This window comes from Nerophis ophidion, linkage group LG02 (assembly GCF_033978795.1).
Source record: "Nerophis ophidion isolate RoL-2023_Sa linkage group LG02, RoL_Noph_v1.0, whole genome shotgun sequence".
Classification (NCBI taxonomy): Eukaryota; Metazoa; Chordata; class Actinopteri; order Syngnathiformes; family Syngnathidae; genus Nerophis; species Nerophis ophidion.
Genome location: NC_084612.1, coordinates 52,624,989 through 52,639,870, shown reverse-complemented (window position 1 = coordinate 52,639,870; position 14,882 = coordinate 52,624,989). Strand labels below are relative to the sequence as shown.

Here is a 14,882-nt window from a genome sequence, read left to right as displayed (position 1 = left end):
TCCGTTTGTGGAGATAGTACACGCTGGTGCGGATCGCTTTAATTCCCAATAACCCGTACAGTTCCTTTATTGTGCGTGACAAAAAGGACGTGCCCTGGTCAGTCAGAATTTCTTTCGGGATTACAACTCGGGAGATGACCTGAAACAGCGCTTGCGCCACACTCTTTGCATAGATGGAGCGCAGGAGCACTGCTTCGAGATAGCGCGTTGCGTAATCCACCAGGACTAACACAAAGCGAAAGCCCCGTGAGCTCGGGTGAAATGGTCCGATGAGGTCCATCCCAATTCTCTTAAATGGGAACTCCATGAGCGGCAATGGGCGCAAAGGTGCCTTCGGAGTGGTCGCTAGATTCACCAGCTGGCAGTCCGGGCAGGCAGCGCACCAACAGCGCACGTCCGTCCGGATGCCCGGCCAATAGAACCGCACCATGACCCGATTGAGTGTTTTATTATAGCCCATATGTCCAGACATGGGGTTGTATTGCGCGGCCTGGAAAACCATTTACCGGCAGCATTTCAGCACCAACAACTGGGTGATTTCCTCTCCTGTTTGAGTGTCACGGCTCACTCGGTATAATCTATCTCTAATAATGGAGAAGTGAGGGAATACCCGCACTGTTCCCGGGCGCACCAGCTGACCGTCGATGTACTCCACCTTGTCTCAGGCCACGCGCAAAGTTTCATCGCGAGACTGCTCGAGGGGAAAGTCCTCCATAGGACGTTAACAGGGGGCCGGGTGGGATTCCCGCGAAGCCACCGCGGATTCCCGCTCGGCAGTGCCGGATGAACCCGCGTCGCCACTGAGAACCACGCGGATACTCCCCTTTCCTATGGTCCGTGAACGCACCCCCACGCATTGTGTCAGTAAACGTCTAAACCCCGGCCAATTTGTGCCCAAAATTACGGGGTGCGAGAGGTGCGTACTTACAGCTACCTCAACCCTATGCTTTTGGCCCTCATACCAAATTTCTACTGGCAGGTTAGGGTACTCGTACACATCCCCATTAACACACCTGATTTTTAGCCGTTTTGCCTGCCTCGAACTAGGTTCTGGTAGATCATGGTCTGCCCGCAGCCTGAATCCACCATCGCCTGGTATGTACTCCCTTAAATTGTTACCTTGATACCGTACGTCTCACCAGGGAGGGCACTCAGGGGCCGGCCACCGCGGCCGTCGTGGCCACGCGCCCCACCTCCACCTGCTGAGGTCCCTGACCCGCGTGACCGTGCCGCCCACGCCTCCAGTACGCCTGCCCAAGCGTTTGAGTGGCCGTCTGCGCGGGAGATGTACTGGGGGGAGCAGTCGGGACCTGCGGAGAAAGAGCAGAAGGAGAGTCAAGCGGGTTAAGGTGGGGAATGGTCTCTACGCTCTGTCCGTGTGCCGTTGGTGCCGGTTGCGCCTCGCAGTAGACGGCCAGGTGGTCCTCGGCGAGGGTCACCACAGCTGCCAGGTCACGGGGCCGGTGGTACCGGACCCAGTCGGCCGTCTTCTTCGGGATCGCCTCTATAAACTGCTCCCGGATGATCTGGTCCAGCCACCTGCCATCTCCCTCTCCCGGCTTCAGCCAGCGCGTCGCTGCCTCACGGAGCCGCTGAGAAAAAGTGAATGGCCGGTCCTCCTCCCCCAGACGCATGGACCGGAACCGTTGCCGGTAATGTTGGGCGGTGTCTCCCGTCCGGTCCAGCACCGCCTTCTTCAGGTCCGTGAAGCGCACCCTGGATGCCGCCGGCAGGCTGAGCGCCGCACGCTGCGCCTCCCCCGCTCCCCCCACTCTTCCTCCGGCCACGCACATGCTCTCGCCGTGGCCGCAAAAATGTCCAAAAAACATGGGGTTTTTCACCCTCCCCCATGCGGTGTATGGTGACGGCTGTTGGCCTTGGCCGTGCCCCCCCCCCCCCCCCCCCCCCATCTGTTCAGCCAACGCCCGCAGGACCTGGTACTGTTGGCGGGCCACCTCGAGCTGTTGGCGGCTGCTCGCTGCCACCTTGGCGAGTACACCAGCGAGATCCGTCAGGGGGTCGTCCTCCCCCCACTCTTCCTCCGGCCACGCACCTGCTCACGCCGTGGCCGCAAATATGTACAAAAGACATGGGGTTTTCTTCCTCCCCCATGCGGTGTATGGTGACGGCTGTTGGCCTTAGTCATGCCCCGCCCATCTGGTCCGCCAACGCCCGCAGGACCTGGCACTGTTGGCGGGCCACCTCGAGCTGTTGGCGGCTGCTCGCTGCCACCTTGGCGAGTACACCAGCGAGATCCGTCAGGGGGTCGTCCTCCCCTGCCTCCGGTGGTCCAGTTAGGTTGGGCGCCAAATTGTGGAAGACTGTTGCTTCCGGTTTCTCCGGACCACCAAGCACTGACATGACAGGCTTCTTTCAGGTTCTCAACAATGTTTATTTTTCAGTAAATCATCCGTTGTGCCTTTCGGCAAATGTATGTCAGTCTCGCTCCCTGTCGCGCTCCACCAACCAACCACCTCTCCTTCCCGACTGCTGCCTTTAAAAGAGCGACAGGTGATTAGACAAACACTCAGCTGTGTCATCCACTCACCTGTCGCTAATCTCGAAGCCGGTTCTGCCACACCCCGCTTCGCTGTAGGTACGCAGGCCACGCCCACCACAACAACCTTACCCTTACAAAAACGATACATATTTATCCAGGAGAGTCTTGATACCAATGTCCTTGAACAAAACACACACAAAGAAGTTGTAGACCTCCATCCTTTTCCAACATGCTTTTGTGGTGTTAAAATGATGTCTGGAGCACAATAGTTCCATATGTCTGAGAATGTGCCCAACAAATAATCCTTGATATTGTCCCTAGTGTGTGAATGTGAGTCTGAATGTCTATCTGTGTTGGCCCTGTGATGAGATGGTGACTTGTCCAGGGTGTACCCCGCCTTCTGCCCGAATGCAGCTGAGATAGGCTCCTATACCCCCCGCGAACCCAAAAGGGACAAGCGGTTGTAAATGGATGGATGGATCACTCAACAAATCTTTTTTTTGCTCGTATCTGCTTTTTGCAGGAAGATTTAAGCCTCTTTTGTTCTCAGTTTGTGCGCTGCTTGCTAAACAACAGCCATCCTGGATTTGGTGACCACCACTGCTTTTCACTTCTTGGAAGAAGTCACGTGACGGAATACAAGCAATAGGATGGGCAATATGAGCCCATCAACACGCACGGACGAACTAGTGAGCGAGAATGTTGTGATTGGCAACAAAAATAAGACAATCCGTCCTTTTTGAACCAGGAACTCTAAGATAGTACTTCAAGATGTTCAATATTCATTTTATTAACATTTTTGCTTACAGGGAAGAGAGTCCAATTTTTTATGTTTATTTATTTAAATAACTCAATTATTTACCTTACCCTTACAGTACAATCGTAAACAATTCTACTGTAATAAGAAATACAAGTATATAGTATTTTAAATGGTCACTTGCATTATTATCATTATTACCGGTATATCTTATCATTACATTACGTTTTAAATGTGAAGACTCTTCTTCGGCATGGTAATGCCGGTGTTGTTTTCCCGTGGATACGTAGAAGCAGAACACAGCAAAGGTAAGATATAAAGGTATTTATTAAATAATAAAAGGCTAGGAACAAAACACTGGTGTAAAGAGAAAAGGCAAACAAAAGACGCTAGCGTGAAAGCTAGGATAAACACAAGGAAAACTAAAACTTGGCACGAGGACAAAAGGTGTAAACAAAAACATTCAGCATGAAAGCTGGAATATAAAGTGGCTTAGCGTAAGAGCTAGCGAGAAAATACATACGAAGAATGATGAGAGTCGTCACTGTTGCGCGTGGACAAATTAGGATCCGAGAATAAATAACTAAAAGGGGCGAGTTTAAATAAGGGAGGTGATTAGACGAAAACAGGTGTGCGTAGATAACAAGGGGCAGGTGAACTAATGAGCTACCATGGTGACAGACTAAACAGGAAATAAAGATGTCAAACAAGGTGATACAACAATGGAACAATAAACCATAATATGGGAAGATTGGCGTACGGATCTTAACATTTAACACTGTATGGTACACAAAAATCTGAAAAATAAATGGACCTGGCACTAATTCACCTAAAATTTGGATCTGAAAACCCCAAAAAGCCGTACTATATATTGAGGATGTGGATAATTGGGCATCTAACGATTCGATCCGATTCCGATTTCTAGAGTGACGATTTAATTCCGAGTCAATGAGTTATATATGAAACTTTTTCAACAGGGTTAGAGGTTAGAAAATATCCTTCAGGTTGTATGGAGTGGACCTAAAAACATATTTTTACAAATGGATTTTAGAAATTGAATTTTCAACATTTTAAATCGATTCAGAATCACGATAAAATAAGAATCGCTATTCGGACGTGAATCGATTTGTTGTGCACAGTCCTGTAATGTACACATTTCTTTCAAAATATGCAATCTTTTCAAACGTGCTAAAGCCCTTAAAAAGTTGTACTTGTCTCAATAATATTAGTAAAGAATAATACAATTGTTTAACCAGCATCATTTGCATTATTAGGTATGGCTCAACGCTAACATGTGGCTGTTTTGTTCATATAGTTTAGCATATATTCATCTACAAAAGCCAAAAGCAGTGAAGTTGGCAGATTGTTTAAATGTTCAATAAAAAGAAAATACAATGATTTGCAAATCCTTTTCAACTTTTATTCAATTGAATAAACTGCAAGGACAATATACTTTATGTTGAATGGCAGCAACACATTGCAAAAAATGCATGTTTATCACTGTGTTACATGGCCTTTCCTTTTAACAACACTCAATAAAGGTATGGGAACTGAGGGGACACATTTTTGAAGTGGAATTCTTTCCCATTCTTGCTTGATGTACAGCTTAAGTGGTTTCAACAGTTTGGGGTCTCCGTTGTGGTATTTTAGGCTTCATATTGCGCCACACATTTTCAATGGGAGACAGATCTGGACTATAGGCAGGCCAGTCTAGTACCCACACTCTTTTACTAAATTAGATTAGATTACAAACCCTATTACCATTTGAGTTGGGAAATTGTGATGGATGTAAATATAAACAGAATACAATGATTTGCAAATCATTTTCAACCCATATTCAGTTGAATATGCTACAAAGACAACATATTTGATGTTAAAACTGATCAACTTTTTTTTTTTTGCAAATAATCATTAAATTTAGAATTTCATGCCAGCAACACATGACAAAGAAGTTGGGAACGGTGGCAATAAATACTGATTAAGTTGAGGAATGCTCATCAAACATTTATTTGGAACATCCCACAGGTGTGCAGGCTAATTGGGAACAGGTGGGTGCCATGATTGGGTAAAAAGGCAGCTTCCATGAAATGGTAAGTAATTCACAAACAAGGATGGGGTGAGGGTCACCAATTTGTAAGCAAATTGTCAAACAGTTTTAGAACAACATTTCTCAACGAGTTATAGCAAGGAATTTAGGGATTTTACCATCTACGGTCCGTAAAATCATCAAAAGATTCAGAGAATCTGAAAAAATCACTGCATGTAAGCGATGATATTACGGACCTTTGATCCCTCAGGCGGTACTGCATCAAAAACCGACATCAGTGTGTAAAGGATATCACATGGGCTCAGGAACACTTCATAAAACCACTGTCAGTAACTACAGTTGGTCGCTACATCTGTAAGTGCAAGTTAAAACTCTACTATGCAAAACAAAAGCCATTTGTCAACAACACCCAGGAACGCCGCCGGCTTCGCTGGGCCCGAGCTCATCTACGATGGACTGATGCAAAATGGAAAAGTGTTCTGTGGTCTGAGGAGTCCACATTTCAAATTATGTTTTTGAAACTGTGGACGTGGTGTCCTCCGGAACAAAGAGGAAAATAAGCATCCAGATTGTTATAGGCGCAAAGTTCAAAAGCCAGCATTTGTGATTGTATGGGGGTGTATTAGTGCCCAAGGCATGGGTAACTTACACATCTGTGAAGGCCCCATTATTGCTGAATGGTCCATCAGGTTTTGGAGCAACATATGTTGTCATCCAAGCAACGTTATCACGCCCCTGCTTATTTCACCAAAACAATGCCAAGCCACTTTTTACAACAGCGCGGCTTCATAGTAAAAGAGTGCGGGTACTTTCCTGGCCCGCCTGCAGTCCAGACATGTCTCCCATTGAAAATGTATGGCGCAATATGAAGCGTAAAATACGGCAACAAGACTCCGGACTGTTGAACAACTTAAACTGTACATCAAGCAAGAATGGTAAAGAATTCCACTTTCAAAGCTTCAACAATTAGATTCCTCAGTTCCCAAACGTTTATTGAGTGTTGTTAAAAGAAAATGTGATTTAACACAGTGGTGAACATGAACTTTCCCAACTACTTTGGCACGTGTTGCAGCCATGAAATTCTAAGTTGATTATTATTTGCAAAAAAAAATCAAGTTTATGAGTTTGAACATCAAGTATCTTGTCTTTGCTTTGTAGTGCATTCAATTGAATAGAGGTTGAAAAGGATTTGCAAATCATTGTATACCATTTATATTTACATCTCACACAATTTCCCAACTCATATGGAAACAGGTTTTGTAGATTAGATTAGATAGTACAAAATGTATTCCTTCAGGAGAGTTCCTTCAGGAAAATTAAAATTTTCAGCACAATCCCATTCAAGATCAGACAAACATTACAGGGAGACAGACAAGGATCGCTGACGGGTCTGCCGGCTTCCAGCGCCCTTTACAATAAAGGTGAGATACAGGTAAACAAGTGGGGGGGAATGGGAGAAAAAATATAGAAGATTAAAATAAAATAAAATATAAAATGCGGTCTAAGCCTGGGCCCCTGGAGAGGGGTACAGACTGAGGCCAAGGGAAAAAAACAACAACAACTCATAGCCATAGTACACATCCCACTCACATGTGCGTAAGAGGGAAACATTAAACAATAAAGGACACGAAAGACATTAAAGCAGCGGATATAACCAGCCACTTCTACATACAGCTATAAATAAAAAGTAAAAGAAACATATACACTGTGATGGCCTCTGCGGTGTTCCACGCCATCGTTCGCTGGGGTGGGGGGAGCATGGCCAGAGACAGGAGCAGACCCAACAAAGCAACCAAGAGAGCCGACTCCACTCTCGGCCGCCAACCAACTGTCGGCCAGTGTCCAGTCCGCATGGATGAGCGAGGATACGTCCAAGGAGACTGAGGTGTCCGACACCTGCTCACCCAGCCAAGACACCACGAAGCCTCTCTGTCCCGGCGCTCAGTGCTAGCTCCGCAGCCCTGTCCCCTCATCCACATCTCCTCCAGTCCCTCCAAACCGACTCCGGTGTGGCAGAGACCCAGCAGCTGGTCTCCATGGCCAAAACGCACCCGGGAGGCAAATCCAGAAGTCCACAAAAAAGCACCGCAGAGGTTACGAAAGTGCCACCCCTGGTCACACAGTCCCAAAGGGTCCTGTACCAAAAGGATAAAAAAAAAATATATATATATATATATATATATATAGTAACACATGAAAACAAGAGGGAAACACAAGAGCACAGAGCTCTCCTGCCAACAGTAGCCACAACAGCAGCGCCATCTTGAAAAAAAAAAGTTACTATGAAGACATGCTGTTATAACATGTGGCTCAGCCTTCTCTTGCTGAAATAAGTAGGGGGTCCATGACAACGTTGCTTAGATGGCAACATCTTAATCTTGTTTTATGCAAATATAATGAAAATAAAGTCCATTCTATTCTATTCTATTCCAACATATGTTGCGCCAAAAGCTGTATGTACATTTCAGCATTAATGGTGCCTTCACAGATGTGTAAGTTACCCATGTCTTGGGCACTAATACACCCCCATACCATCACAGATGCTGGATTTTGAACTATGCGCCTATAACAATTCGGATGGTTATTTTCCTCTTTGTTCCGGAGGACACCACATCCACAGTTTCCAACTATAACTTGAAATGTGGACTCGTCAGACCACAGAACACTTTACCACTTTGCATCAGTCCATCTTAGATGAGCTCAGGCCCAGCGAAGCCGGCGGCGTTCCTGGGTGTCGTTGATCAATTGCTTTCGCTTTGCATAGTAGAGTTTTAACTTGCACTTAACGATGTAGCGACCAACTGTAGTTAGTGACAGTGGTTTTCTGAAGTGTTCCTGAGCCCATGTGGTGATATCCTTTACACACTGATGTGGCTTTTTGATGCAGTAGCGCCTGAGGGATCCAAGGTGCGTAATATGGCTTACGTGCAGTGATTTCTCCAGATTCTCTGAACCTTTTGATGATATTGCGGAGTGTAGATGGTGAAATACCTAAATTCCTTGTTGAGAAAAGTTGTTCCTAAACAATTTGCTCAGGCATTTGTTGACAAAGTGGTGACCATCGCCCCATCCTTGTTTGTGAACGACTGAGCATTTCTTGGAAGCTGCTTTTATACCCAATCATGGCACCCACCTGTTCCCAATTAGCCTGTTCACCTGTGGGATGTTCCAAATAAGTCTTTGAAGAGCATTCCTCAACTTTTTCAGTTTTTTTTGCCACTTGTGCCAGCTTTTTTTGAAAAATGTTGCAGGCATCAAATTCCAAATTAGCTAATATTTGCAAAAAATAACAACGTTTTCCAGTTCGAACGTTAAGTATCTTATCTTTGCACTCTATTCAATTGAATATACAGGTAGGTTGTGTATTTTGTTATTTGCCAAAATCGTGCAGGCCAGGCAGAAATGCTGATCATGCACATCAATAGAGTGTGCAGTGTACCTAGGGATGTGGCCACCATATCTATATTCTGTATTGTTTAGAAGTATGATGCATTTATTCATTCATAAAATGAGTTTATCATAATCAATGCTTAAATCCATAATATGTTTACACCACTTTTTGATGATAGATGGCTCAATGGGGGAAAAATTTAAAGACTAACATTCTTTCGTGGGGTTGGGGGTTTGGGGGGGATTCACAAGAGAGTTGTTTGCATAGTTTCGGATTACCTTGCTAAATTTTTTTTAACCACACGCAAATTTCTTTGCAGTACCTAACGGCATACCTGAACTTCCTGGTGGAACTAGGCGTCCTCCTGGGGGGCTCCGAGGAGACATCTCGGGTGCTCATGGGGGAGATTGTGGACTTTGAAACAACCCTAGCCAACATCACGGTCCCCCAGGAGGAGAGGCGGGACGAGGAGCTCATCTACCACAAGATAGAGGCCAAAGACTTGAAGGCCAGTGTCTCCGGGGCCCAAGGAAAAGTGAGACGTGTTCCTTGTGTTGATTTATGGGTGCTTGGCTGCAGACTTTGGCTCCGGCAGTGGACTGGATGCCCTACCTCAGCGAGGTGTTTGCTCCGGTGCCGCTCACCGACTCAGAGCCGCTGGTCGTCTACGCCATGGAATACCTCCAAAAAGTGTCGGACCTCATCCAAAACACCAATAAAAGGTTGGTTTTTGCATGCGCTATTATGGACACTACTCTAAAAGAGTTGACAAAATAGGAGATAAAAAGAAAAAAATACTAAAAACTACTGCAAGTGTCTGTCAATGCAGCTGGTTAATAAGGATGTCCATTTTCAGATTCAATCTGATTCTTATTTGTAACAATTCTTCATTGATTAAACAAAATCAATATTTTTTTTTTGTTTGGTTTAGTTCAATCTGTCCTGTGCAGCCACTCATGGTGATGTAGATGATCTATATCTGATTGACTTTAGAAAGACAAGTGTTGGATACTACTCTTCTTGTCTTATTTGTATTTTACTTTATTAAATGTTTGGCTTGAATTTTATTCAACAAAACTATTTTTCTTTTAAGTAATATATACATTTATCAGAGCTGTTTATTTTATGGAGAAATGTAGTTCATCATAGAACTGGCACCCAATGTTATAAAAAAGTATTGATTTTCAATTGAGAATTGATCCTGAATGGAATCGTCACCCCCAAGAATCGAATTGAATCGTGTGGTGCCGCTACCCTAATAGTTGATGCTACTTAAAAAGACATCCTAAATTAAGATTTGTGTATGTAGGAATTTAGCAGGACTTTAAGCTAAAAATAAATATTTTGTTTTGAAAAGAAGCATTATTCTACCTGCATTGCTTAAATGAAGCATCCTCGGGATGTTGCAGAATGTTTGAATAGGATTTTCTGTGTATCTCTTTGTTAAATACCGGTAGCTGTTTTCTCAATTTGAACATGTTTTAACTTGAGTAGACAAAATATTTCATGCTAAAATTAAGACTATGATGTAAAGTCAATGACTAAATATAGTAAATAGTTCATAAGACTAGAAATAACATCTTGAATATTGTTAAGTGGCAAATAATTTCCACAAAACTAAAAAAAAAGAGCGGCAAAAATGCGATACCTAAAAATTTTTGTTTTTTCAGCCTTCTCAACAACTACATGATCATGAAAGTGGTCAGGAAGATGGTGTCCAACTTGGACCAGAGGTTCCAGGATACAGAGCAGCGCTTCCTAGAGGTCATGTATGGGACTAAAAAGGTAATGCATCATTGAATGCATGGGACTACAAAGGTAATGGATCATTGAATGCATGGGACTAAAAAGGTAATGAATCATTGAATGCATGGGACTAAAAAGGTAATTGATCATTGAATGTATGGGACTAAAAAGGTAATGGATCATTGAATGTATGGGGCTAAAAAGGTAATGGACCATTGTATACATTGGACTAAAAAGTTAATGATCATTGAATGTATGGGACTAAAAAGGTAATGCATCATTGAATGTATGGGACTAAAAAGGTAAGGCATCATTGAATGTATGGGACTAAAAAGGTAATGGATCAATGAATGTATGGAACTAAAAAAGGTAACGGATCATCGAATGTATGGGACTGAAAAGGTAATGGATCACTGGTTGTACGGGACTAAAAAGGTAATGGATCATTAAATGTATGGGACTAAAAAAGGTAATGATCATTGAATGTATGGGACTAAAATGGTAATGATCCTTAAATGTATGGGACTAAAAAAGAAATGCATCATTGAATGTATGGGGCTAAAAAGGTAATGGATCATTGAATGTATGGCACTAAAAAGGTAATGGATCAATGAATGTATGGGACTAAAAATGTAATGGATTATTGAATGTACAGGACTAAAAAGGTAATGGATCAATGAATGTATGGGACTAAAAATGTAATGGATCATTGAATGTATGGGACTAAAGTAATGGATCATTGAAGGTATGGGACTAAAGTAATGGATCATTGAATGTATGGGACTAAAAAGGTAATGGATCGATGAATGTATGGGACTAAAAAGATAATGGATCATTGACTGTATGGGACTAAAAAGGTAATGGATCAGTGAATGTATGGGACTAAAAAGGTAATGGATCGATGAATGTATGGGACTAAAAAGATAATGGATCATTGACTGTATGGGACTAAAAAGGTAATGGATCAGTGAATGTATGGGACTAAAAAGGTAATGGATCACTGAATGTACGGGACTAAAAAGGTAATGGATCATGGAATGCATGGGACTAAAAAGGTAATGGATCATTGAATGTATGGCACTAAAAAGGTAATGGATCAATGAATGTATGGGACTAAAAATGTAATGGATTATTGAATGTACAGGACTAAAAAGGTAATGGATCATGGAATGTATGGGACTAAAAAGGTAATGGATCAATGAATGTCAGGACTAAAAAGGTCATGGATCATGGAATGCATGGGACTAAAAAGGTAATGGATCAGTGAATGTATGGGACTAAAAAGTTAATGGATCAATGAATGTACGGGACTAAAAAGGTAATGGATCATTGAATGTATGGCACTAAAAAGGTAATGGATCATTGAATGTATGGACTAAAAATTTAATGGATCATTGAATGTATGGGACTAAAGTAATGGATCATTGAATGTATGGTACTAAAAAGGTAATGGATCGATGAATGTATGGGACTAAAATGATAATGGATCATTGACTGTATCGGACTAAAAAGGTAATGGATCATTGAATGTATGGGACTAAAAAGGTAATGGATCAATGAATGTACGGGACTAAAAGGGTAATGGATCATTGAATGTATGGGACTAAAAAGGTAATGGATCAATGAATGTACGGGACTAAAAGGGTAATGGATCATTGAATGTCAGGACTAAAAAGGTAAGGGATCATTGAATGTAAGGGACTAAAAAGGTATTGGATCATGGAATGTATGGGACTAAAAAGGTAATGGATCAATGAATGTCAGGACTAAAAAGGTAATGGATCATGGAATGCATGGGACTAAAAAGGTAATGGATCATTGAATGTATGGGACTAAAAAGGTAATGGATCATTGAATGAACGGGACTAAAAAGGTATTAGATCATTGAATGTATGGAACTGAAAAGGTAATGGATAATCATTGATTCTATTAAAAGCATATTAGTGAACTATTGTTTATATATTTTGTACCCATATTTATTCTCATGAGGAGATGAGGGTTTTTAATGGTCGCGGTATCAATATTGACATTTTAGTTGAAGACTGAGTCCCACATCCTTCTTGTGACCTTGGACTGACTTGACGTTGCAGAGCTGCACCCCTCGATGGAAGCTGTGCGTCAGCGACACTGACAGCAGCCTGGGCTTCGCTCTGGGCGCCATGTTCGTCAAAGACACCTTCGCCGAGGACAGCAAGGCCATAGTGAGAACATTCCTTCTCTGAATGAGACCACATCCCGCGCTTTTTACCTCCGTCTCCCTTCGCAGGCCGAGGACATGGTGGGAGAAATTAAAAAGGCGTTTGAGGAGAGCCTGAAGTACGTGCGCTGGATGGATGCTGACACCAAAAAGGCAGCGAAGGAGAAGGTAGGAGTGCCATAAAAATTTGAAGAAACACACAACTGTCCCTTCTTTCTGTTGTGCAGGCAGATGCTATTTACAACATGGTGGGCTATCCAGAGTTCATCATGAACAGCACAAAGCTGGACAAGGTGTTCAATGATGTAGGTAAATGTGTCACATTTCACCACCTCCTCGTGGAAACTAAAGGAAACTCTTCCTTCTTTCTCCTAGTTTGAGGTGGTGATGGATTTTTACTTCCAAAATGTCATGCAGTACTACAACTTCTCAGCCAGGGTGACGGCGGATCAGCTGAGGAAAACTCCAAATAGAAACCAGTGAGAGTCCACCTCGCAACAGAATATAACAGTATACATATACAAACCCTGTTTCTATATGAGTGGGGAAATTGTGTTAGATGTAAATATAAACGGAATACAATGATTAGCAAATCCTTTTCAACCCATATTCAACTGAATGCTCTACTAAGACAAGATATTTGATGTTCAAACTCATAAACTTTATTTTTTTTTGCAAATAATAATTAACCTAGAATTTCGTGGCTGCAACACATGCCAAAGTAGTTGGGAAATGTTACATCGTCTTTTCTTTTAACAACACTCAATAAACGTTTGGGGCTGAGTTGAAGCTTTGAAAGTGGAATTATTTCCCATTCTTGTTTTATGTAGAGCTTCAGTCGTTCAACAATCCGGAGTTTCCGCTGTCGTATTTTACGCTTCATAATGCGCCACACATTTTCGATGGGAGACAGGTCTGGACTGCAGGCGGGCCAGAAAACTACCCGCACTCTTTTTTTACGAAGCTGAATGTGCTGAATGTGGCCTTGCATTGTCTTGCTGAAATAAGCAGGGGCGTCCATGAAAAAGACAGCGCTTAGATGGCAGCATATGTTGTTCCACAACCTGTATGTACCTTTTAGCATTAATGGTGCCTTCACAGATGTGTAAGTTACCCATGCATTGGGCACTAATGCACCCCCATACCATCATAGATGCTGGTTTTACAACTTTGCGTCGATAACAGTCTGGATGTGTAGCTTCCCCTTTGGTCCCGATGACATGATGTCGAATATTTCCCCCAAAAATTTTAAATGTGGACTCGTCAGACCACTGAACACTTTTCCATTTTGCATCAGTTCATCTTAGATGATCTCGGGCCCAGAGAAGCCGACGGCGTTTCTGGAAGTTGTTGATAAATGGCTTTCGCTTTGCTTAGTAGAACTTTTACTTGCACTTACAGATTTAGCGACGAACTGTATTTAGTGACAGTGGTTTTCTGAAGTGTTCCTGAGCCCATGTGGTGATATCCTTTAGAGATTGATGTCGGTTTTTGATACAGTGCCATCTGAGAGATCAAAGGTCACGGTCATTGAATGTTGGTTTCCCGGCCCTGCCGCTTACGTGGAGTGATTTCTCCAGATTCTCTGAACCTTTTGATGATATTATGGACCGTAGATGTTGAAATCCCTAAATTTCTTGCTATTGCACTTTGAGAAACGTTCTTCTTAAACTGTTTGACTATTTGCTCACGCAGTTGTGGACAAAGGGGTGTACATCGCCCCATCCTTTCTTGTGAAAGACTGAGCAACTTTTGGGAAGCTGTTTTTATACCCAATCATGGCACCCGCCTGTTCCCAATTAGCCTGCACACCTGTGGGATGTTCCAAATAAGTGTTTGATGAGTATTCCTCAACCTTATCAGTATTTATTGCCACCTTTCCCAACTTGTTTGTCACGTGTTGCTGGTATCAATTTCTAAAGTTAATGATTATTTGCCAAAAAAAAAAGTTTATCAGTTTTAACATCAAATATGTTGTCTTTGTCGCATATTCAACTGAATATGGGTTGAAAAGGATTTGCAAATCCTATATATATATATATATATATATATATATACATATATGTATATATATATATATATATATACATATATACATATATATATACATATATATATATACATATATATATATATATATATATAAACCCCGTTTCCATATGAGTTGTCGCATATTCAACTGAATATGGGTTGAAAAGGATTTGCAAATCCTATATATATATATATATATATATATATATATAT

At 42.5% G+C, this 14,882-nt stretch overlaps 1 protein-coding gene across 1 annotated transcript in view; it reads left to right on the top strand.

Moving 5' to 3' along the window:
• ece1 (endothelin converting enzyme 1) overlaps positions 1-14,882 on the top strand; it is an 83,188-nt gene that overhangs the window by 34,238 nt on the left and 34,068 nt on the right. Inside the window, exons 7-13 of the mRNA XM_061886329.1 lie at positions 9,015-9,203; positions 9,275-9,417; positions 10,366-10,480; positions 12,532-12,642; positions 12,708-12,806; positions 12,866-12,943; positions 13,014-13,117. Of these exons, the coding sequence (XP_061742313.1) occupies positions 9,015-9,203; positions 9,275-9,417; positions 10,366-10,480; positions 12,532-12,642; positions 12,708-12,806; positions 12,866-12,943; positions 13,014-13,117 (839 nt within the window). The remainder of the gene's footprint in view (positions 1-9,014; positions 9,204-9,274; positions 9,418-10,365; positions 10,481-12,531; positions 12,643-12,707; positions 12,807-12,865; positions 12,944-13,013; positions 13,118-14,882) is intronic.